Raw genomic sequence first — 25033 nt, 5'->3', positions numbered from 1 at the left:
AATGCATGACCTTACACTTCTCACTATTAAATTTCATCCTATTCCTATTACTCCAGTTTACAAGGTCATCCAGATCCTCCTGTAGGGTATCCTTGTCCTTCTCTAAATTAGCAATACCTCCCAGCTTTGTATCATCTGCAAACTTTATTAGCACACTCCCACTTTTTGTGCCCAGGTCAGTAATAAAAAGATTAAATAAGATTGGTCCCAAAACTGATCCTTGAGGAACTCCACTGGTAATCTCCCTCCAACTTGACAGTTCACCTTTCAGTAGGACCCGTTGTAGTCTCCCCTTTAACCAATTCCCTATCCACCTTTCAATTTTCCTATTGATGCCCATCTTATCCAATTTAACTAATAATTCCCCATGTGGCACAGTATCAAACGCCTTACTAAAATCTAAGTAAATTAGATCCACTGCGTTTCCTTTATCTAAAAAATCTGTTACTCTCTCAAAGAAGGAGATCAGGTTGGTTTGGCACGATCTACCTTTTGTAAAACCATGTTGTATTTTGTCCCATTTACCATTGACTTCAATGTCCTTAACTACCTAGATGGGTAGTTTAGATGGGTGTCTAAATCCCCTAGACAGCTTTGTAGATCTCAACCACCATTCTGTAGAACATAGTTCAAGTACTGTAATGAGTCTTTGCAAAGACTATGCATAAACAAAATACAGCCACATCCCTGTGCTGTAATACCATTTGTTCCAAAGTATACTGTTGGTTAGTAGTCACTGCGGGATATTATGCCACAAAACATGATGTTTTTTATAGGACATACAGAACTCAAGTCCAGATCCACTTGTAGTCCTTAGAGATACCATACATACTTGGAAGATTTTAGAGGAATTAGTCATGGAGATCTGGACAGATTTCTATTTGAGCATTTATATAGATTCCGAAGCCAGAAGGGACCGTTGTGATCATCTAATCCGACGTCCTGCATAGCATAGTTCATAGAACTGCTCTCAAAATAATTCCTAGAGCAGATCTTTTAGAAAACATTCAATCTTGCTTTAAAAATGGTCCGTGATGGAGACTCCACCATGACACTATCAGCCCCAAATTCCACCACCAGTATCAGTTGCATAATTCTTCTTTAAAATTATTGGGTAATGTTGATATAAAGTGACCTCAGTTTTTTCACCCAAGATATGGCTGCCTTTTAGTACTGGGTTGAGATCTTGTGGTCTTATAACAGTGGCTGAGTGATTCCCATGGATTCAGGCTTTAAAGTTATTATTTGTTATAACAAGAAACATGTCATTCTTTAGATACTATATTCAGTCCCCACTTTGTTTTATAGGCTGCAGGACTGAATTTTCAATGGTGGTTCACATAGGAATAACATGAATTTCCCCCAGTGGTTGAGACAAACTTTTTCTTGAAGTTTGTGTAGTTTTGGTTCACTTTGTGTGTCCTGTGTTTACTTTAAAATAATTGGTTAGTGCCTGTGCACTTAATGGTATTATTGATGACTCATAGATGAAGAGACAAAACGCTGGATCTGAATCCTTAAACCAGTGCGAGACAAAAAAATAATTGACGAGATCCAAATTTCATGGTCAAAGTGTAGTTCAGACTCCAGAGAAAATAATAAAAAATAACTGTAAATACATAAAAAAAAAAAAGATTTTGGGGTCAATTCAAAAGCGTCTGGTGGTCCAGATTTGGCCCATGGTCTTCCTATTGACCAGCTCTGCCCTAAATTTTGGAGAGGTTCACCTATATGGATCCAAGCTTTGCACCTATTCCCAATCCCTCCAACACAAAACACTGTACATTTTTTTTAATTGACTTTGGGAAATAAGGGACTATCTCTAACCAAATGTCAAGCTGACTTCTAAGTAACAGTCAAAGACTTTATTTGGTATACAAGTTCCTTATAAAAACCCTCAGATTCCAGACTTTAACCCCTTGGCACAGACTTATTAGCTTCCTTTACTTTCACAATAGGGGCCTGCTCTTTTTTCCATCGAAATCAACAGCAAAGTTCTGAGCTCAGTAGGAGCATTGAGCCCTAGTTTTCTGCACTGCATAAGGGTTAAATAGTAATACCTCTAGTATTATTGTAGCATTAAGGGTCTGATCCAGCACTCATTGAAGTCTACGACAAAGCCCCAAGACTTCAGTGGTGCAAGATGAGGCCCTGTGTCTGTGTGTTCCCAAAGTATGAAAGATTTTGTCAACAAAAAATATTGAGACGAGTTATCTCTGAAAAGTGAAACAAATCTCCAAAGAAGGTTGGGTTGATCAACCATTTGGATTTCTCAGATATGTACCCAAATAACTTTTACCCAACTCTATTTGTGACATAGCATCAGGAAATTAAAAGTTATTTAGTCTCACTGGACAAATACAAAATGATACCAGTCCTAGTCACTGTTCCTGTGGATTGTGGCCCTGCAAAGCTTCAGTGTATCCTACATAATGACAATTACACTGCTTCAGAAAGTGCCATTATGTTGCTGAGTGATGGCTAAAAGAACAGGGGTTTCCAGTCCTTTCTTTTGTTATCTCCTCCTAGAACTGACACATTGCACATTGTTCTCTGTATTGCCTATAGTAAGGCTGTCAGGTTCTTTTCTAATACTATAGCTTCAGAGATATCTTATAATAAATGTTAAGCTTTTTTTATTGTATAGACTGTGAAGTCTGGCTCTTTTAGCAAAAATGTATTTTGCTAAAAGGAAGGAAAAAGCCCTCTCCATTGGAATCCAAATGAAAAATAACCCCAGAACCTTCCAGAGTTGGTTGGATTTAATTTGCAAAGCTATTTAAGAAGTCATCTGAGAAAGAACAACCAAAAACAAAACAAAAGCCAGGTTGTCATGGCTACATCATGGGCAGCCGCACCTAATGGTGAGAGCCAGAGTCCACAATCACAAAACTGGAGTCATGAGTCAGCTGGGTTTGGATACTGGAGATCAGAAGCAGGAGATCAACTTGATTCTAGAATCAGTCAGGCCAGATCAGGAGACCAGGGAGTTAAAGGCAGAAGACAGCCTGGAGGTTAGGAACAACATGTGAGATGCCAGGAGTCAAGCTGGGCTGCGATTCCAGTAAGTTAAATTGGGAGGGGAACAGGAGCCCAGTTATTCAGACAGCTTCTTGTTCTTGCTGCTGGCTTAAGTAGGGGCAATGGGCCAATCAGCTGCTCTAGGACTCCACCAATAGGATCTCAAGGGTGGAGCCTAAACTGGGGCTGGCTTCATGGGTCCTAGGTAAGGTGGTGGTAGCGGGCTGCCAGGTCGATGGTTGGAGTGAGGCTGCACCTGTGAACTCTGCAGACCTGGGTTTGAGATCCATGAGTTGTGACCTAGTCTTTCAGCATTTTGAGATGAACAAAGGTTTTGGAGTTTGTGGAATAATAATGAACTCTGTAGCTGGAGTAAACATTGAAGAGTTACAGTGAATTGTTTCTTAAGGGGTGCAAAAAGTTAATTGTGGATTTGAGTAATAGATTGCAGAGTGATAGCCCTCCAGAGCAAATTCCGCTGTTTATGAAGCAAATACAGTGTGGTCATTAGCAGTGCAAGCTTCTCCACATCACCATATCCACCAGCCTGATCCCTGTACTAGAGGAACCATTCAGTACTTGACCTCTCAACTAAAATGGCCAACAATAGTGGAAAGTGTGGTATTTATTTGGGTGTGTACATCTAGCCACTCAGAACCGGATTGATTAAGACTATTAGTTCACTTCACATATGCCATTGTTCAGATGAAGTGTTGAGTTTTGTTCACTACTGACCTAGGTTGTATTTTAATTGGCAATCTAGAAGTCAAAGGCTGCATGTCCTATTACCAGTGCCCTGAACGGTTCAGCCCTGCGTCATCAGCTCCTTGATTTTTTTTTTTAAATGACATTGTTTCTTAAACAGTGTCTGCCAGAAGCATTAAAGGAGACTTTGTTTAGATTCTATAGCCCAGCAACTAAGTTAGTTACAAGAGAGATGATTTGCCATCTGTTTCCAATTCTTAGTGCAGCACACAGGACTTGTCTTGTTTCTCCCAGAGAGAAGTTCTTGGATATGAAGAAAGTTGTCCATTATTACTGAGTCAGTTTATGCTTTCCATTTCCAAGTCATCCAATAGATAGAATTGTTCAGAGTGCCAATAAACAGTTAGACAGCCAGGGCAAGGGATATAATCAATCTTGCTCACAATAAAAGGCCATTGCTGTGTTTATAGAGCCATTCTACAAAAAAAGACAGTGCAAGAATTGCAGTCAAAAGGGAACTAACTCATATTTATGTATTGCCGTGATGGTGTACTGTGTGGATGTCGCAAAACTGTACCGTGCAGTAGAGTACTGATTATCTGAATAACTTGGGAAACATCTAATGTGCGATAATTTGGGAGCTAATAGTATCCCACTGCTGCTACAACGCTTTTGGACTATAAGGTGGATAGAAAGTTGGCTAGATTGTCAGGCTGAACGGGTAGTGATCAATGGCTCCATGTCTAGTTGGCAGCCGGTATCAAGTGGAGTGCCCCAAGGGTCGGTCCTTGGGCTGGTTTTGTTCAATATCTCTTCATAAATGATCTGGAGGATGGTGTGGATTGCACTCTCAGCAAGTTTGCAGATGACACTAAACTGGGAGGAGAGGTAGATACGCTGGAGGGTAGGGATAGGATACAGAGGGCCCTAAACAAATTAGAGGATTGGGCCAAAAGAAATCTGATGAGGTTCAACAAGGATAAGTGCAGGGTCCTGCACTTAGGACGGAAGAATCCAGTGCACCGCTACAGACTAGGGACCGCATGGCTAGGCAGCAGTTCTGCGGAAAAGGACCTAGGGGTGACAGTGGACGAGAAGCTGGATATGAGTCAACAGTGTGCCCTTGTTGCCAAGAAGGCCAGTGGCATTTTGGGATGTATATGTAGGGGCATTGCAAGCAGATCGAGGGACATGATCGTTCCCCTCTATTCGACATTGGTGAGGCCTCATCTGGAGTGCCGTGTCCAGTTTTGGGCCCCACGCTACAAGAAGGATGTGGATAAATTGGAGAGAGTCCAGCGGAGGGCAACAAAAATGATTAGGGGTCTGGAACACATGACTTATGAGGAGAGGCTGAGGGAACTGGAATTGTTTAGTCTGCAGAAGAGAAGAATGAGGGGGGATTTGATAGCTGCTTTCAACTATCTGAAAGGGGGTTCCAAAGAGGATGGCTCTAGACTGTTCTCAGTGGTAGCAGATGACAGAACGAGGAGTAATGGTCTCAAGTTGCAGTGGGGGAGGTTTAGGTTGGATATTAGGAAAAACTTTTTCGCTAGGAGGGTGGTGAAACACTGGAATGTGTTACCTAGGGAGGTGGTGGAATCTCCTTCCTTAGAAGTTTTTAAGGTCAGGCTTGACAAAGCCCTGGCTGGGATGATTTAGTTGGGGATTGGTCCTGCTTTGAGCAGGGGGTTGGACTAGATGACCTCCTGAGGTCCCTTCCAACCCTGATATTCTATGAATTCTGCAGACTAAACAAACCCAGTTCCCTCAGCCTCTCCTCGTAGGTCGTGTGCCCTAGCCCCCTGATCATTTTTGTTGCCCTCAACTGGACTCTTTCCAATTTGTTCACATCCTTTGGGGGGGGTGCAAAACTGGATGCAATACTCCAGATGTGGCCTCACCACTGCTGAATAGAGGGAATAATCACTTCACTCAAGCTGCTGGCAATGCTCCTGCTAATGCAGCCCAATATGCCATTAGCCTTCTTGGCAACAAGGGCACACGATTGACTCATATCCAGCTTCTCATCCACTGTAATCCCCAGGTCCTTTTCTGCAGAACTGTTGCTTAGGCAGTCAGTCCCCAGCCTGTGGCAGTGCATGGGATTCTTCCGTCCTAAGTGCAGGACTCGGCACTTGTCCTTGTTGAACCTCATCAGATTTCTTTTGGCCCAATCCTCCAATTTGTCTAGGTCACTCTGGACCCTATTGCTACCCTCCAGCGTATCTACCTCTCCTCCCAGTTTAGTGTCACCTGCGAATTTACTGAGGGTGCTAACTATCCCATCATCCAGATCATTAATAAAGATGTTGAACAAAACCGGCCCCATGACCGACCCCCTGGGGCCCTCCACTTGATACCGGCTGCCAACTAGACATCCAGCTGTTGATCCCTTTTAATTAAGTGCACATTAATTAAGTAGGAGGAATATGTTCTCTTATAGTCCATTCATCCAATCCATACTTTTTTAACTTGCTGGCAAGAATACTGTGGGAGACCGTATCAAAAGCTTCGCTAAAGTCAAGATATAATATGTCCACTGCTTTCCCCATATCCACAGACCCAGTTATCTCATCATAGAAGGCAATCAGGTTGGTCAGGCATGACTTGCCCTTGGTGAATCCATGTTTACTATTCCTGATCATCTTCCTCTCCTCCCAGTGCTTCAGAATGGTTTCCTTGAGAACTTGCTCCATGATTTTTCCAGGGACTGAGGTGAGGCTGACCGGTCTGTAGTTCCCCGGGTTCTCCTCCTTCCCCTTTTTTTGAAGATGGGCACTATATTTTCCTTTTTCCAATCATCCGGGACCTCCCCCGATCACCATGAGTTTTCAAAGATAATGGCCAATGGCTCTGCAATCACATCAGCCAATTCCCTCAGCACCCTCGGATGCATTAGATCTGGACCCATGGACTTGTACATGTCCAGCTTTTCTAAATAGTCCTTAACCTGTTCTTTCACCACTGAGGGCTGCTCACCACCTCCCCATACTGTGTTGCCCAGGACAGTAGTGTGGGAGCTGACGTTGTCTGTGAAGACCAAAGCAAAAAAAAGCATTGAATACTTCATCTTTTTCCACATCATCTGTGTCTAGGTTGCTTCCCCCATTCATTAAGGATCCCACACTTTCCATGACATTTTCTTGTTGCTAACATACCTGTAGAAACCCTTCCTGTTACCGTTCACCTCCCTTGCTAGCTGCAACTCCAGTTACCACCTAAATAACATATGCACAAACCCCTTAAGACCCCAAAAATCCAATCCTGTTCTTAAAAAAGATAGAAAATACATCTGGAACTTAGGCTTTTGCTAGATTTAAAACACCCACTTACAAAATTTAAACGTCAAGAATAACCTTCTTGAGGTCCAGCTTAAAGGTTACAAGCAAAACAAAAGCATTTGGGGTTAGCATCGAGGAGTCCACAAGCTTTACAAAATAAAAGAAATAAACCTAATCGCATCTTTCTAGACATTTCTGATCTATTTACATATCTTGGTTTCAGATAAGTAGGTTTGAGGTATGAATTGATGCTTTTTCATGTCTGGTTTTAAAGCTGCTTACAGCATTGCTGCTCTGTGTCTCCTCTTTCCGGAGAACAACACCACACAGACAAAGGAAATCTTTTAAAAATTCTAGCCCTCTCATTGGCTCTTTTGGTCAGATGTCCACTCCTTTCCTTTTACCTGTGGGCTTGTTAACCCTTTACAGGTAAAGCAAGTAGAGAACTGCTACTAAGAGGAATTTTATACTTAACTGACTGTCTGGGTGTCCATAAAAGGGAGCTATTCCTCCCCCTCCCCCCCCCACTTCATTTTCACAGAGGGACTCAAACTTCTGTGTTAGCCTGAATAACATATCCTACCGTGTCACTAAGGACTTGATCCTGCACCCGCTGAAGTTAATCGCTTCAGTAGATCTTAAGGGTGCAAGAAATTGGAGCAAGGAATCACTATTTTATTCCCCACAGGGCAAGGCAAGCTACAAATAATATTTTCTTTGCTCAGTCAATAAAGAAAATAGAAAATGTTTGAGTCAGTAGCTATGATTTGGATTAGTAATTATCTAAATCAAAATAATTTGCCAAGTAAAGTGGAAGGTTTCATTTCAAATTTACTGAGTGTATTGTTAATTCTTTAAAAACAAAATACTTTTTGCATTGGTTTATCATGTCTTGTTAAAAAGGATTTGTCAAAATAGCATGAAAATTCACGTATCCTTTTCAGTATGCATTTCTGTGGCCTGGTGCTTTCCTTAAAATTTATCCCCTGTACATCTACCTGCTCAAACATTATTGGATTTTTGTCAATGTAGCATGTGAACTTTCTAAGTTTGGCAAGCTTCCAGGCACGGTAGAGGAATTAATATTTAAACTATCCTAATTTTTAAAAATATATATTGTGTGTGTTTAACTATGGAGAATACATGACAGCACAAAGTGACGGGTAGAATAAAGGTTTTATTGGTGTATATTAGAGATAGTTGCATTAGTAGCAAAGCCATGAATGATTACCCAAATCACCCTAATAAAACATTTTATATCACATCACCCATATTCTGTATTCATTATACCATATAATTTACAGGAAAAAAGTTTTAAAAATCTTTCAGAAACCTGTTTTTATTTATCTTGTTTGTATCCCTTTGCCTATAAAGCTAGGGTCCTTGGTACAATCAGTTCAAAGGTGTCGGGCTCAAGGAGAGAATGATTTATCTTTTGAAAAATTATCTTTTGAAAAATCTGAAATAAATACAAAAGATCTGATATTTCACAACCTACTAAGCTGAAATTAAAGACCTTTAAAGTTTTAAAAAGTGGGTTCCGAGATTCTTTTCAATGGTCAAATGTACCCATTTCTAGCCTTCATAGTTTGCAAGGTATTGGATTTTAACATTGGGCTAGTGAGAGGTTTGAGTGTTGCCTGCCCGTTTCCTATAATATTAGATGAAATGGCATAGCTATGTGAAAAGAAGGAACTTATCTGCTGGAATGTTGAAAAGAGAAATCAATTATTTGAAGCTGCCTGAAGGTTTGGCATGTAAGAAACAATTCTGGTAGAGATGAGAGTATTAGTGAGTAGTGGACTGGTAAGATGATCAAAGGTGCATGGTAAAATCAAATGATCACATAGCTCTACAATTTATCACATGGATTTCACTATCACACATGTAATATTAATGTATATGCAATCTAATCTGTCTTCTCTATTGGTTACCTACAAGGTATGAGACATTTTTGCTGGAAAGCTGAAGGATAGCTCTGATAAAGCTACAATATGACTTGAATACCGTTCAAGTGGGGGAAGCCTGTCATTTAAAATTAATCAATCCACTTTGGCAAAAGTTAGGATACAGGAGCCATTTCCCTGGGATGGAAGTCAGCCTTTCTCTCCCTCTGCCCCCCAGTGAAATATATTGTTTGAAAATGTGAGCAGGGGTTAATTTTTAAAACAAATGACAGCCAAAGATAAACTGAATGATGTTTTACATATTATTTTCTTTCTCAAGTGTGAAACAATCAATGTTTCGGTCATACACTGTTGAGTGATTGTATTTTTCTTTTTGTTTTTTGCAGGTTGTCTTAGTCTTTGCTCTTAGTATTGGTGCTCTTGTAATATACTTCATAGATTCGTCAAAGTGAGTATTCTAATACATTTCCATTCCCCTCTTTTGCAAAAGCAAGTATGTGCTTTAAATTGCTTCATTCATCTACTTAAATTCAACATTTTTATACTCATCTCCTGAATGCAAAGAACTTTATAATAGTGCATAGTCTTCCAGGCTAGTTTTAGGGATGAGGGAAAGATCTTTTGTAAACTATACTGGTCTTGGTTACATTTGGTGCTAGAGAAGGAAAGGATAGAAAATAACATTTCTCTTAGTTTAGAGTATGCATACTTCAGGGAAAAAAAATTCTTCCAGTTAATTGAGACTTTAATTATCCTTCAAGGACAAAAGTAGAATAGAGGATGTAGGGAAGGGAGTTGGACTTGAGAAGTCATAGGCTTACAGGACAAATAATGTGTGTATTTAATGAGAATTCCAGGAATTCCTTTGAAAACTCATCAAAAGACTCTATGTAGTACATACCATAATTATATCTAGCATTGTTACCGATTCAGATTACCAAATTCTGAGTCTGATGGATTTGTCCCAGGCCATGCAAACTGAATTTGTAGGATATGAGTAACATTTCAAAATTTTTTGGGGGATGAACAAAATGTGGTCAAGTAGTGATGTTTCAACTGGGAGAGGTCAAGGTTTCATCATGACCCTGCATCATCATGACATATCAATGTAAACTTAACAGTCATGATGTCTTGACACAGGTTAACGTAACCTAACTTTATATCCTTCCCTTTGATACATGTCAGCAGTTCTTTGTGTAGCAAGGACAACATACGTGTGGGGCTGGTGCAAGATTACCTAGATCAATGGCCTTGCATGAGCCACAACCCTGGTAAGAAGGCAATTGCAAGGGAGTTAATAGAATGTTATTCAGTGGAACATCCATTAGGGAGCGTATTCCACTAGGGCATCAGTGGTATTTTAAGGCACTAAAACTATGTCAACAGTTTACCACCTATCTTTGGGCTTGTTTTTCCTGCAACAGTTAGCACACTTGAGTTACTCCACTTGAATTAGCTTAGCAAAAGTGAGAGCAACCACACTGCAGAATAACGCTTCAGCTACACAGAGTGATTTGATGAGCAGCACAGCGTGATTGGATTATTAGTTGTTGTTGTTGTTGTTTGTTGGATTATTAGTTGTTGTAATTCAAGATGCAGCATCCTTAGTGCATTATTAACTGGAACATCAGCAACCCTTGAGCTTGAGACATCATTCGCCCTCCACATCCCCGTTCCTCACAGGCCAGCTAACTCATGTTTAAAGTACCACTTGACTTGAATGAGGGATTTTTGTGTGTAGACAGGAGTTGGGTGAAGGATAACACTCAAGTTATACCTGGAGCTAACAGTGTGGTGAAGGCAAGCCCTTGAATGTTTGACAATTCAACTAGAGTTTTTATGAGCTTCTCAACCTCGCTAAATTCTCCTTATTGTGTCACCCTGTAAGCTGTGGCTCGTCTGAAAGTAAAAGTGAAGTATCCTTGTATATACAAACTTTACTGAAAAGCCCTGGCAATACTTATATGCACCATATAATGCTTCATTGAAATGGTCAAATTAAACAAGAATGACATGGGTAGATGAAACTGTTACTCCTGTTTTTTAATTTCAGCCCAATTAAATTCTGACTGCAATGGCTGTGCCCCTCCTGGAGCCCCTCGTCTGTTGTGAAGAAGTACAATACTATAGTATTTCTTGAGTCTTGTCTGCTGAGTTAATTCTAGGCAATGGGCCTCTATAAGTCTGTCTGTTTGGTTTTTTTTTCCCTCCAGCAGAGAGAAACTCTGACTTAATGGGGAGATTTGTAGGCGTGTTTATTTAGGCTACCTAATCTGTGTAGTATTAGTTTTATTGCCATTTCTCACCTACTGAGGATAGCAGAGCAGTTGAGCTGCAGGTTGTCTCATCAATTAACTCAGCTAATATTAAACTCAGAATTGCAGTTTTCAGCTAACTCAAACCAACAGGCTTTCTATTACTGCATTATTTAAAGGGGGTTTCTTCTTTCTCTTCCTGAGGAAAGTAACCCCTACTAGCTGAATTCAGATCTAGGAACTCCACAGTCAGCATCCTGCAGTGAAAAGGTCTGAATTAACTTGTTGCATTAAGAAGTTGATATGGTGTCCATTACAGCAATGTGGCACCACAGGGCGTGAAATATCAGTCTATTAAGACACCTAAATGCAGATCTCCAGTACTGTGTGTAGTGAAAGTAATTCAGAGTTTACATTGTGAAAACTCTACTTCTGTTCAAATAGTGAAAAGCACCAGTAACACACTAGAAATGTGCATTTGAATCAATGGTTGATATAAAAACTCTAGGGGGACTGTAAAAAAGGCAACCCAAATGGGGATACTCTGTTAACTTGCACAAGGCTAATCTTCATTTTGTGTTTGTTACACTTCTGCTCCTGTGAATAATGATCAGACGAGTCAATCAGCAGCTAAATGAGGTTGCAAACTTTTAATAAAATATGGTGTTAAACTCATTGTGCCTTTCCATTGCCTTGAACCATTTGCCCCAGCCAAAAACTTATTCAGATTTGTTAGCACATTTCATCTGCTTCACACTGACTTTGCACTGGTAGAAATGGTACAGGGCAGCAGAAAATCAGATACATCTCCTGGTTTCCAAATGACTCAGAAACTACTGCACTTTTTTTTTTTTTAACTAACTCTAAACATCTGTAGGCCTGTTACAGAAACTCAAGGTCATATTGGAGTAAATGCTATAACCAAATGTTACAAAAGGCTGGCTAAATTTGACCATTGATATCGTAACATGAGGGAAAGTAAACCTCATGCTTCAGGGTGTCAACTGTGGGAGGGTATGATGCTTCCCAAGGATACCCCAGGCTGTGAGGCATCTCACTATCACTTGTCCTTAGTGTGAGAAAGCCTTGTCTGTGTCTGCCATGGGTGAGCTGCCCACCTCCACCACCCCTGGCAACACAAGCACTCCCCTTCGAGGCCACGTAGGCCCTGCTGTCACTCTGAAGATTAGCAATTGGCATGCTCCAACCCTGGATCCTCACTTTTTCTACAATCAGCAATGTATAAGTACGTGGACTGTCATGCCTTGTGTGAGTCACTTCACCTGTTTGTGTTGCATTTTTTCCCATCTGCAGTACAGGCATGACTGTCTCCAAAGAGTGTCCAGCCCCTAGTCTGCTGACTAGCACAGTACTCTCAGATTTTCTGCATCTGAAAAAACACTACACCCCAGCTTACCAGTTCCTCCTCCGATCACTGCTCCACACAGCACTTACATAAGTTTATGGTGAAATTGAGCATTTTTATTGAACATAGCACAAATATTTAAATCATAGCAAGTAAATGCATTGAAAACAATGGTTATGTACAAAATTAAATCATCACATGCATTCTAGACCCTAGGCTTAATTAACAAGATACTCTCATGTTTTGTCGAGTATTGCTCATCCACATTCTTGCAGCGCTTTACAGCTAGAGTCCTGTGTGGACACAACATTTGGATCCACATCCATCCATGATCTGCAAACATGCTCCATGGATATAAAGTGGCTATCCATAGATTTGCAGGACTCTGTTTACAGCCAGGCTGGCTGTAACCCTCTTTTCATGAGACATGCATGCTGTCATAGGTGAAACATCCAGTATGTTGCTTTGCACTCCAAGATATCCCAGCACTATCCTTTGTCTTCATTAGTAAACAAGACATCCCTTGCTGTTTGTTTATTACTGTGAATTTCTTCTCTTATAGATTTTGCAATTTCTCAGTATGTGAACAGACACACCTAGCTCTCTGTCTGGCCACTTTTGAATTGTATGCTTCGCTATGCATGCCTGTTTACCTACTCCCTGAAAGGAACGTTTCTTAGGTATGTCACCTCCTGGTGGCCTTCCTTAACTCCAAGACCTTAAGAATGTAATTTTCAATATAGATATATAATTCCTTAAATATTATCCATATATTTTGCAATGGGTATGACAACCAGTGGACTACTGGCTCTCGGAAGAGACTTCATATGTCACCCTTCTGTGAACCGTTATGCAGATATCCAACCCAGGGGATCCCTGTAAATCCCTATGTATCCCTGTTCCCTCTTCCAGTTGGCACCAAGGGGTCCTGGCCTACACCAGGTGATACTGAATGGTTTAAAACAATACACATTGGCTGGGTGTTTTATAGGATGGTGGAAATGTCCACTGTCAGACTCATTTTGATTTATTTAATTTTAAGAGCACCTGTTGCCCTAGCAGCAAAGTGCTTTTTAAAAGATTTAAATACATCTCTCATAAGACTCCAGACAGTAAGCACCATTAAAGAACCATTGCTACAAAAATATTTGTTATAAAACCAATAAAAACACAAATCAACTAAAAGAATAGTAAACCAAGCATATCTTTCCTGCATCATGTCCTGGAGCTGTGATTGACGCAGGTTCTGGTAAATTTTGAGGAGCAGGAAATTCTAGAGGAAAGAACCTTCAGCTCAGGAAGTAATTTCTGGATTTTGTCAGCAAGTGTCTCCTAACTCACCTTGAAGTGATGGATGGTCAGAAAAGGGACTTTCAAAATGACACCTTCTCACTCAGCTGACCTGCTTCTGGGCATATTAAGAAAGCAAATATGATTCTGTTCTGACAAAATATAAGCTTTTTTTTCTATATTTTTTATATTTGTTAGAACTTCATATCCCACATTGCACTGGGAGAGTGAGCTTGATTATATTCTGACTCCAGCATTACCGATCAGTTATAGACCCTTAAACTTCAGTCAGGGGGAGACAAAGGGATGGAGTAATATTGTAAGAGCCTCAAGGAGTTCTTGAGATCTCCTGTCCAGCCTACTAGGACTATGACTTGCTTCTGCTCTTTGGTCAGGAGAAGTACTGGATCCAACAGGCTGCAAGTCATTTTGGTGAAAAGCAGTCACACCTTAGATGCGCAATCCCTGTGCTTTCCTTTGCTAACAAATACCACAAGTTCTACAGGTTGAGTCAAGGGTCAGTGAGCTTTCATCCAGACCACTGTTTCTGTCAGACACAGGATGAGAAACAAGACTATGGAATCTGGCTTCTCTGAGCTGGAGGTGAAGAACTAACTATTATCAGTATGTCAATGACATGGTGGCCTAGAAAAGTTTCTTTGTCTCTATTAGTTAGTGGTTTCACAAACACTGTGAACTGATGTGTTAATGACAGAATGTTGTGATACAGGAGGGCCAGGAAGCAGTGGTAGAGTGCAAGAGGGGAAATATATAAGGCCAAGGCTAATTAAGGCGTGGTTCCCTGTAGACTAGGGAGGGTGGCTACAGATTAATTGGGGCACCTACAGTCAATTAAGGCCCTGTCAGGAAACTAATAAAACCCTATGCTTCAGGCAGTCAGGGGAAAGGAGGAAGGAGAGAGGATTGGAGCTTGGAGGTGTGCTATGAGAGTTGAAAGATCAGAGAACTGAAGTAAGGGAGACCCTGCCCCAGCAGGGGAGGGAGATGCCCTCCCTCAGCGTCTAAGGACTGAAGATACCCCACCCAAGGGGGAAGAGGGTAAGAACCTGCAGGGGTTGAGAGGGGCTGGGGTTCAGAGTGAGGAGCAAACCCAGACCCCTCCCCCGCTTCCCTCCTCTATCACCTTTCTGGGCCACTAGTAGTGACCTTGGCGGCCCAAGAGCAGGGGCAAAGGGTGCCATCTTAGGCCCCCTGCCAAGAAAAGCACAGGACCCACCATACTAGCATCAGTCATCTTGTCACACACTACATGTGAGGTGAGGTCTTAAGAACCAAGAGCAGTTGCCCAGTATGACCCTCTTGGACCTTTTTGAGGGGAAGAAGGGAGGGCCAGTCCAATCAGTCTTGCCAGATTTTTTGTCCTGGTCAGTTAAGAGTACTCATAGCTCTAAGAAAACTGGCATGAACACTTTAGCCATTGCCCACTCTGTCACAATCATGCTTTTTGGAAAACGTGCGATTGGGAAAGGAGATTTTCTGCAGAATGAGTGATGCTACTGTCTAGAAGGGAGGCAACTGTAACTGCACCATGCAATTGTGATCAGTCAGGTGTTTGTGCCCAGAGCTGAGTCATTGATTCCCTTTCCTGAGCGGATAGCAGCTGCTCCATTCACTCTATATAAAAAAGGCTCTGTACAAAAAGAATCACAAGACACTTCATTCTTGCTTGAAGTGGCTGGAACATTATTCTGTACTCTACTCAGTGCTTCCTCTTCCCACCTGCTTATTGTCCCACAAAACCAGAGTGTGTGTAGGACCATATTCTTCTTTGCAATAAATGTGTGTAACTCCTATTGATGCCAGTGATGCATACTTTTAACTAAGGGCAGAATTTGGTCCATACACTGAGAAAACAGTAAATAGGAAAATGGCTTGACTGGGATCCTTACTAATCAAATTTAGTCTCATCCAAAAGCTCTCATGTCAGATGATCATGGTTCCACACACCCCTCTCCCCCAGTTTGCTGAATTGCATAGGTAAGACTCTGTTAATCTGGACATCAGAACTTTTAAACACTCTAAACTCAATTTAAATGTGTAAATCCTTTATCTTTGAAGTAACGTGTTCCTAAAGGACGTGCTAAAAATGTAACCAGCACAGTTATTTTAATCTTCTGGTATAATCCTAAAAATGCAAAATTTTTACTTAGAAAAATTAGCTGAGTTTCACGTCCTTTTGACGTTGTATTTTTAAATTGTGTAAAACCAGAGCTTTAAATTACAAAGGAAAAGGGGTCAAATACAATCTGCTTTAGTATAAAATAACTTAATGTGTTCTAATGCTGGTTCTTTTCCCATTCATTTCCCTTTAAAATTGTTTATGCTTAGTTCTTCAAGGTAAGATATTTAATGAAATAATTGTTTACTGTTAGGTGAACGTAGGTTCTCTTCCTATGTCCCTTAGCTGGTTCTGTAGAGTCTGCTGAACAGACTCTAATAGAATAGAGAGCACTCATGCCAAACATTTGGCAGTTTTTGTGTTTAGTCCATGCTTTTTGTATGTAGTTCCCTCTCCCTGCTAGCCTGTATTTGTCTTTCAAATAGTACTAGTATGTTGTTAGTTAAGCCGTCTTCTCAACATTTTTGCATGCAACATAGCATATTCTGTGTTTTGTTGGTCCCAAAATTAATGGTGAGTTTCTTATTTAATTTCTTATTTTCCCTTTCCACCTTCACCTACCCAACCCTTACTATTTACAGTGAGTGCACTACCAACAGTGTACAGTAGATGTTACAGTAGATGTATGAAACACTACCCAGTATAACAAACAAGCTTCCACAAAGGTGGAAATAGCATCTTAGAGCCAGAGTCAGCCAGAGTTGCAAACAAGAAAAGTACTTGCTGAAGACTGCGCAGTCCTCCATGGATTTTGTAACTTGTGGGCTCCTGTCAAGTCTGAATCCGCACTCTGTCACTCTGAGTGCAGGAAGTAGGGGCCTGCAAATTAATACTTGCCACTCCAGGCTTGTATTAAACTCTCAAGGTTACCGCTTCTCTCTGACCTTGGCTTGGTAAACTCTGCCACCACCCAAATGCAAAAACAAAAAGCAAAAACCCACACCCTTTAAACCCAGAAGGAATTCCTGAAAGTTAAGTGGGAATTCCTCACTGTGGGGTACCCTCAAGCCCTTTCACGTCCCCTCCAGGGAAGAGCTGAGAAAGAAAACAAAGGAAATTAGCTGTGGCTATCAGCTAATCAACCTACATGCACAAACCTTTTAGGACACCAAAAATCCAGACCTGTTCTTAAAACAGGTAAATTTTATTAAAAACAAAAAGGAAAAAATACATCTGGAACGTAGGCTTTTTGCTAGATCTTAAAAGGAACCATTACAAAAATTAAGCCCCCAAAACAGCTTTCTTGGGGCTTAAAGGTTACAAGCAACAAAAGCATCTGGGGTTAGCACAGAGGTGATCCACAAGCCAAAATAAGAAATAAACCTGATCATGTCTAGCTAAACATTCTGATCTACTTACACATTTGAAGTTCAGATAAGTAGTTCTAGGCAAGATCTGATGATATGTGATCATACCTGGCTTAAGCTTTACACAGCATTTCTGCTGCCTTCTGTTCCACTTTTCCTTGGAGACCAATAGATAAAGGTATGCAGAGTGTCTTACTGACCTAGATCAACCCTTGTCCCAAGGAGCTTACATTCTAAAGGCCTGTTCCTGCAGCCATTTTCTCATGAGAGCAACCTCTTTAATGGAGTCCCTTTGCTACAAGATCAAGTCCCCAGTTAGACTTTCAAAGTATGATCAATGACAGGACAGAAATAGGAGAGAGGATGTGACAGACGAATCATTTAATTCGCTTTGTATGTTCTGCCACACATTGCGGTGGTTTATTTTGATGCTGTTTTTTAAATTGAAAGACAATATTGCAAGTCTTGCTAAATGGCTATATTTTCACATTATCATGCACTTCCTTAATTAGAATCATATATAAAAGTGTCATTTGGCAATGAGGGCAAAACAGCTGGATCTAAGAATAGCAGTGACATCATGAATGGTGAAATTTATATACATGTACATATAAGGAGGGCCGGCCCACAACACTTTGGCATCTGAAAAGTGTAGCTCAAATGACGCCCCCATACCCCCTCGCTTGGGCCAAAACTTTGAAAGGTCTCAATTCTGCCTTCTTCCTGTTCTACTCCTCTCATGGTACTGCTCTGCTACCTACCCCAAAAAAGGAGATCTAACAACTTAAAATGCCTTGTTCAAAAATTTTAAGTAACACTTAACTTTCAAATGCCTGAAGAAGCAAATGTAGCTTTTCTTGTCTGCATAGTAAACAATGGCATTTTATCTGTTTGAATAATCAAAGTGGTGCTTTTCGTGCTGCCTTGGTTGCAAAGATTTGAACTGCTTCCTGCTGAAAGTCCACAGTCTGGGCCAGCTTATGCTCTACTGAGATGGTTGCAAGGCCGAGCAGCCTCTCCTGTGTCATTGTGGAGCGTAGATGTGTTTTTATTAACTTCAGCTTGGAGAAGCTGCGTTCTCCACTGGCAACTGTTACAGGAAGTGTTAGAAGTATGCGCAGAGCAACAAAAGCATTTGGAAAGAAAGTGGTCATCTTATGTGTACATATATATTCCAGAACAGCCTTTGGAGTTGATCCTGCTGAAATGTATCTTGAAAGGGCTTTCAGGTCATCACCTAAATCACTCGCATCAATATCGCACATGTCATCATGTGTCAACACTGTCTGTAGTGCCTTGCATTGCTGGTGTAGGTCTTCTTCAGGAATAGTGATGAGTTTAGGAATATCATACAACATTCCAAATATACTGCTGTGTTCCTTGAGCTGCATGAAGCGTTCTTCAACTGACTGTTTTGCACAGTCTAGCACCTGGTTAAAGAATTCAACTTTGAATTGTTGTTTGGGGTTTCTTATGGGATTATCCCATGCCTCTTAATCAAAATGTCGTGTTCTTTGGTGACTCTTGTATTCTTGAATGGGTGGGAAAATAGCTTCAGTGTGACGTTCCTCTGCCAACTTCTGTGAATTCCTCAGAACATTTTTGAAATCCCTCATCTGACCGGTAAGACTGTAGGTATGACTTTGCTTTCTCCAGTTGTTCCATTGCTCCAGATATATCCAGGTCAACACCTTGGAGTCTCTTGCTTACAACATTTATTTCAAACAGTATGTCATGCCACAACACAAAGCCACACAGAAATTTGAAGTTATGTAGGTTTTTGGTGATTCCATTTCCCCCTGCCACTCTTCTCCCATGAACAGCTCCTGTCATAGCATTATCCTCCATAATGGCAACTATGGCATCTTCTATCTTCTCAATTTGGTGTTTGATAGGCTTTATCGCCTCCACTTGACTTTCCCATCAGTTGTGGCACTCAGTGGTTTCAGTGTCAGAGAGGATGTTCCCAGATGTTGCTTCAAAATTTGCCATCGATGAGTTCATGCAGAGAAAATTACAAAGATGCTTTGAATTACATTAAAAAATTCAGAGTAGCAGCCGTGTTAGTCTGTATTTGCAAAAAAGAGTGCATTCATCGGATGCATTCGATGAAGTGAGCTGTAGCTCACGAAAGCTTATGCTCAAATAAATTTGTTAGTCTCTAAGGTGCCACAAGTACTCCTTTTCTTTTTATTAAAAAATTCAGCAGCCTCACTAGAAGCTGATGCTGCATCACTGACCACCAAATTCAATGAATGAGAACTGCATGGGACAAAAGAAGTTTGAGGGTTTAACTCTCAGATCCTTGTCTGCACTCCTCTGTTCTTTCCTCTCATGTTGGCACCATGATCATAGCCCTGACCTCTCATGTCAGCTATCGAATTCCCGTGTTGTCCAGCTTTTTAAGAAGCATATTTGTCATACCAGCTCCTGTAGTATCATCAAGGTCAATAAATTCTAGAAAATGTTCTGACAGTCACCATTGCAGTGATATTTCACTGGGTTCTGTTGTTACAAAATGCATCATTAAAGTCATTTGTTCCGTATGGCTGATGTCAGGTGTGCAGTCCAGAATAACAGAGTAATATCTTGCTGACTTCAGATCTGCCACAATCTTCTGTTTGATTTTTGTTGCCAGTGACTGTATGATCTCATTTTGAATTGTTTTTCCAAGGTAGTGGTGTGTGTACATTTCTTGGGTGGTGACTCTTCTTAGATGCTCCTGGAGTATAGCATCAAACTCAGCCATCAGCTCCACAATTTTAAGGTAGCTTCCATTGTTCGGCACGTACAGCTGATCTGAAGTGCCATGCAGTGCTAGGTTTTGGGTAGCAAGCATTCTCACAATGGCCATGAGCCTTTTCAGAACATTTTGCCAGTAAAGAGACTCTGGTGCAATCTTCTCTTGATGCTGATCATCTATGGTGGCCTTTAACCCTAGTCTCATCTCAAGCTCTTTTCACCTATGGAATGCTGTCTGGTGATTTGCTGCCTTCTCATGGCATGCCAGATTTCTAGCCAGATTTTTCCAGTCCTTTGTTCCTGTAGAACCCAATGTGGCTGAAACATTAGACTGGAAGAGTTTCCAACAAAAACAGTATGCAGCATTCTGGGTTTTTGAGTACATAAGCCAGGGCCTCTCCACTTTGTCACCATTGGGGATTTCACGCGAGTAATGTGTTGGATGGAAACTTCTATTTTCATTGTCTTTGGGAAACATGAAGTTTTTCACTTACTGTGGCCCATGCAGTACAAGTTTTAGCCATTGTAAATACCACCTTTGTTGGTGCTGATCACCTACAACTGCTACTAAAGTCAATGGGAGTTGAGGTGCTGGTGCTCAGCACCTGTCAGGGTTTGATGCTGTATTAATTATGAATGCACGTTTTGAATCATATGAGAATTCAATTTAAAACACTTTTTGTAACTTGCTGGGTTCATTATTCTTGGAGTTCTGTATTTTCTGGGACATGGTTACTGCAGATAATGGTAAAGAATCACAAAAGTTGCATTCTTCTTACACAGATCAAGGAATTTGATTAGAAAAAATAAACCAGCATTAATCCTCAAGCTACTTTCTTATCCTGTGCTTCACTGCAGAGCTGCCTAGAAACTTCCCCAGCCACCTCTTGTCCGGCTTCTCTGTAACACATTTAAGTGAAAACTGTACACATCTATCTAGCTGTTGCTGGGATAAGTTCAGTCTGAGGAACACACTAGTTCTTCATCTTTGGAATTCACTGTCTTGAGGTCCATTAGAGCCTGAGTCTGGTGGCTTCATGACAGTTGTTTGGCTTTTTGTTTATTTAAAGTAAAGCAAACCTTTGTTTCTTGTTTAGTAGTAATAAGAACTGGAAACCAAGCTTCCATGGGTACTAAGAGCTTTTTTAGAATGTACTTTGTGAAAGAGCAAGTGAGAGTGAAGGACTGAAAGGGAGCTGCCATGCTAGAGACTTGAAGCCTGGAGCAGGCCTGCTAAATGAGCCAACCAGAGGCACCTGACAAGAGGAGGGAACCATTAGAAGCTGATTGCTTATAAAAGGGCCGGGGGGGGGGGAGAAGGGGACTAACCTTGAGAAGCTGCAAAGGAGTAGGCTTTGGGAGGGCAGCAGCAAGCTAATAAGAGAGGTTCTGTGAAGGAACCCTTTTTGCTCATCCAGTCTGAGGTAAGAGCCATATCCTCAGACAGATTTTTGGGACTCTGAGTGATTGGGGTATTTTCCTGTTTAAGAGTAGCAGCTGTGTTAGTCTGTATTCGCAAAAAGAAAAGGAGTACTTGTGGCACCTTAGAGACTAACCAATTTATTTGAGCATGAACTTTCGTGAGCTACAGTTCGCTTCATCGGATCCGATGAAGTGAGCTGTAGCTCACGAAAGCTTATGCTCAAATAAATTTGTTTGTCTCTAAGGTGCCACAAGTACTCCTTTTCTTTTTCCTGTTTAAGTTTGTTGTGGGGACCCCCCTCCCATGAACGAGTCCAAATATCAATGAGACAAACTTATATTAAAGTTTCTTGGACTCTTATTAAAGAAAACTGCCTCACCAGATCCTCCGTGAGGGGGAGTAGTGAAACTAAAAAAAGAAACAGGTCACCCCTCCTTTGCTCTCCTACACACTGCAATGTGCAATTTTAAACACCAAAGAAGAATCTGGCTTCTTGTTGAATTCTGAGGATTCACATGGTTATTTGTTGTTAGGCACTAAATTAGAATCCAATGAGACTAGCCAAGAGATTCCACTCAAGGAATATCCTGTGTGACTGTCCCAGAAGAGAAGTATCATTAATGAGGCCAGCTCATTCTTTTGGAATAATTCATTAGCAAATGCTTTTAATCTGTGTCATTGCAGGCAATGTCCATGGACTCATTTATTCCCCTGGCTACTGTGGATGTAAAGAGATCTTTTGCATCTTATGTGACTTGCTGTAGTAACTGCTACATATTAAGACAGTTGTTATGCCAGAGAATTTACAGTCTAAATAGACAAGATACACAAAGGGCAGGAGAGAGGACTTTTATCCCCATTTTAGAGATGGAAAATGAGCCATGGATTTTAACTGAATTGCCCAGGAATTAAGTGGCAGCGCCAAAAAATGAAACCAGATTTTCTGACTCTGAGTCTAGTGTTTGTAACCACAAGAACTTTCTGCCTTTATACATCACCTTTCTTCACAGCCCAAAACCTGTTGGTGAACCTTGCCCAATTTACAGCTTTGATAAACAGAAAAACAAAATAAAACACCACACTATATGAAAGTTTGATCCTAAATCAGGTGAAACTTGGCAGTTTCATCTGAATTTTGCTTTGAGTTTTTTTTTTTTTTTTCAAATCCAAAACTCAAACCCAATATCAGACAATGTGAATCCCCATGAAAGTATTATAAAATTATGCACTGAAACACTATAGCTTTACAGTAGTTGCAATGCAGTGTTATGAACACAGGAGCATAGAATACCCTAATATTTTTTTTATTATTTTTATATTTTTATTATTAGCAAGCTTCACACAATTCTACTTTGGATTCATTTTGTTATTTTTTTAGGAAGATGAATATTCTGGTGCATTTTATATAATGGTTTTGGGCTAATTCTTCCATTCTGTGCGGCAGTTTCTTTTCCACTCTGGTGCCCATCCTTGTATCTACCTGTCACCATTTTGTCTGCCCATAGCCATCTACTATGTCTGGATTCCCTTCTGTGGATGGGATGATATTTACCTGTAGGCAGATAGCCCACACAAATACTATACCAATTAAATCCTATTTTGAGGATTTAAGTGGGATTTAAGTGGTGCATAGGCATTGTGCTTCCCAGTCACCCCTATGAAGAGTACCTTTATCTGTAATAAAATTATTCTTTGCCTGATTGCAGTTTTGGACCTACACCAAGTGCGCTCTGGCCCATTTTTTTTTTTTCGTTTTGAGACCTGGTTGAATATTATGCTATATTTTTTCATAGTTGCAAGATTAGATATAGCAAGGATGTATTAAAATGCTGACATCTGGCCCTCTAATGTGTTTCAACAAATTATGTTATAGTTGCTCAAAATAGCTGTGACAGTGGCTGTCATTAAAACTTTTGTAAGATTTTCCTTGCTAAGTAGATACAAACATCTTGGTATTCCCTATGCTGAGATTGTGATTATATAGGAAATATCTCAGTAATATTAATTGCAAAGATAAGAACAGCCATAGTGGGTCAGACCAAAGGTCCATCTAGCCCAGTATCCTGTCTTCTGACAGTGGGCAATGCCAGGTGCCCCAGAGGGAATGAACAGAACAGATAATCAAGTGATCTATTCCCTGTCGCCCCTTCCCAGCTTCTGACAAAGAGAGGCTAGGGACACCATCCCTATTCATCCTGGCTAATAGCCATTGATGGTCCTATCCTCGATGAATATATCTAGTTCTTTTTTGATATATTATATACTGAACATGTGCATCAAAGAAATGTTTGCACCACGCTCCATGCTTGAAGGAGACTCCATCTCCTTCATATTCCTCCTTAATTCACATCCTACTCCTAGAAGTACAACGTTGATAGTCTTCCCTCTGAAACTGCCCCAACTTTCACACTTGTACTTGAATCCAGTTACATTGTGTCTGTCGATATGAGACACTTCCCTCCCAGTTCCAAGGTAGTTACAATCCCTTCACATGTTTGTAGAACACTATTTATACCTATCACACTACAAAAATTAATAATAATTTATTTATATGAAAACCATTCCATGCAAATGGTACAGGCTGAATCACTCCACCCATCCTGTCCAGATTCGCCACAGTCCCCTGAATTCAGTCTCCTTGTATTATTACCTTTGTCAATTCTAGTAGCTCGGTTAGTGCTGCAATGCCTTTTGTCTGTGACACTCTTGCCACAAATAATTGCACCTTTGAGTTGATGAATGTTGTCCATTGCTGAGCAAATTCAGTTGGATTGCTCACCATAAAGTTAATTCCTAGCATAAGCCTACAATCTCACTAACTGTACAGTAGTTCATTTGAGATACAGTAAGTGTAATTTGTCATATTCAGTGTATAGAAACTTTTAGGTTGTATGTAAATGAATCCTTGCTGATTCAGTACTTTCAAATTACTTTAAAAAAACTTTACATTCATTTTACGTTGATCCCCATAAACGTGACACACTGTTCCCACCCCAATCCTTGGACAATGACTAAGTGTATAACTTTAAAGGACTGAATCATCTTTTATATTGATTCTGCACCAAATAAGGATTTTGCAATCCTTTATCAGGCCAGATGAAGCCAATTTGATTTTCCCTGTATTTGTATTAGTTACTGCAGTGCACCCACTTGCTTGTTTAGACAAGAAGTAATGTTCTGAAAAAGGTGCCTGGTCACTCCATAGCTATAATTGTTAATTTTCTGCAGTGCGGCAAGTTTTGAACACACTGTCCATAACCAAGGCTCAGTGGTAACTACTACTGTTATAATTCAGGTCCACTGTTCATGCCAGAAGAGTACATGGTGCAATATGCAGCCTTTGCAGGTAATTAAATGCCAAAGAGAAGCAGAGCCATTTGTTAAGCATAAAAGATGTTTATTGTGAGTGAACTTCAATATCATGAAATTGTTTCTACTATATGGTAAAAGGCAAGAGAATCAACAATCCACAGCATAGAAAAAATGGAATGCAAAACTCCTTCTCTTCAATTTTTAGTGCAGTAGCAGCTAGGAGTTTGTCATAGACCAGGACCCAACTGTGCTAGGCGCTGTACAAACACAAAATAAAAAAG

General features: G+C 40.6%; 1 protein-coding gene across 26 annotated transcripts in view; it reads left to right on the top strand.

Moving 5' to 3' along the window:
- Nucleotides 1-25033, top strand: part of KCNMA1 (potassium calcium-activated channel subfamily M alpha 1) — an 855266-nt gene that overhangs the window by 436846 nt on the left and 393387 nt on the right. For all 26 annotated transcript variants that reach the window (XM_073353218.1, XM_073353215.1, XM_073353216.1 and 23 more), the window contains exon 3: nucleotides 9304-9365. In XM_073353218.1, the coding sequence (XP_073209319.1) occupies nucleotides 9304-9365 (62 nt within the window). The remainder of the gene's footprint in view (nucleotides 1-9303; nucleotides 9366-25033) is intronic.

The sequence above is a fragment of the Lepidochelys kempii genome, chromosome 7 (genome assembly GCF_965140265.1).
Source record: "Lepidochelys kempii isolate rLepKem1 chromosome 7, rLepKem1.hap2, whole genome shotgun sequence".
In the NCBI taxonomy this organism is placed as follows: Eukaryota; Metazoa; Chordata; order Testudines; family Cheloniidae; genus Lepidochelys; species Lepidochelys kempii.
Note: the sequence above shows the minus strand (reverse complement) of the source record. Positions and strands in the feature narration are given on the sequence as shown.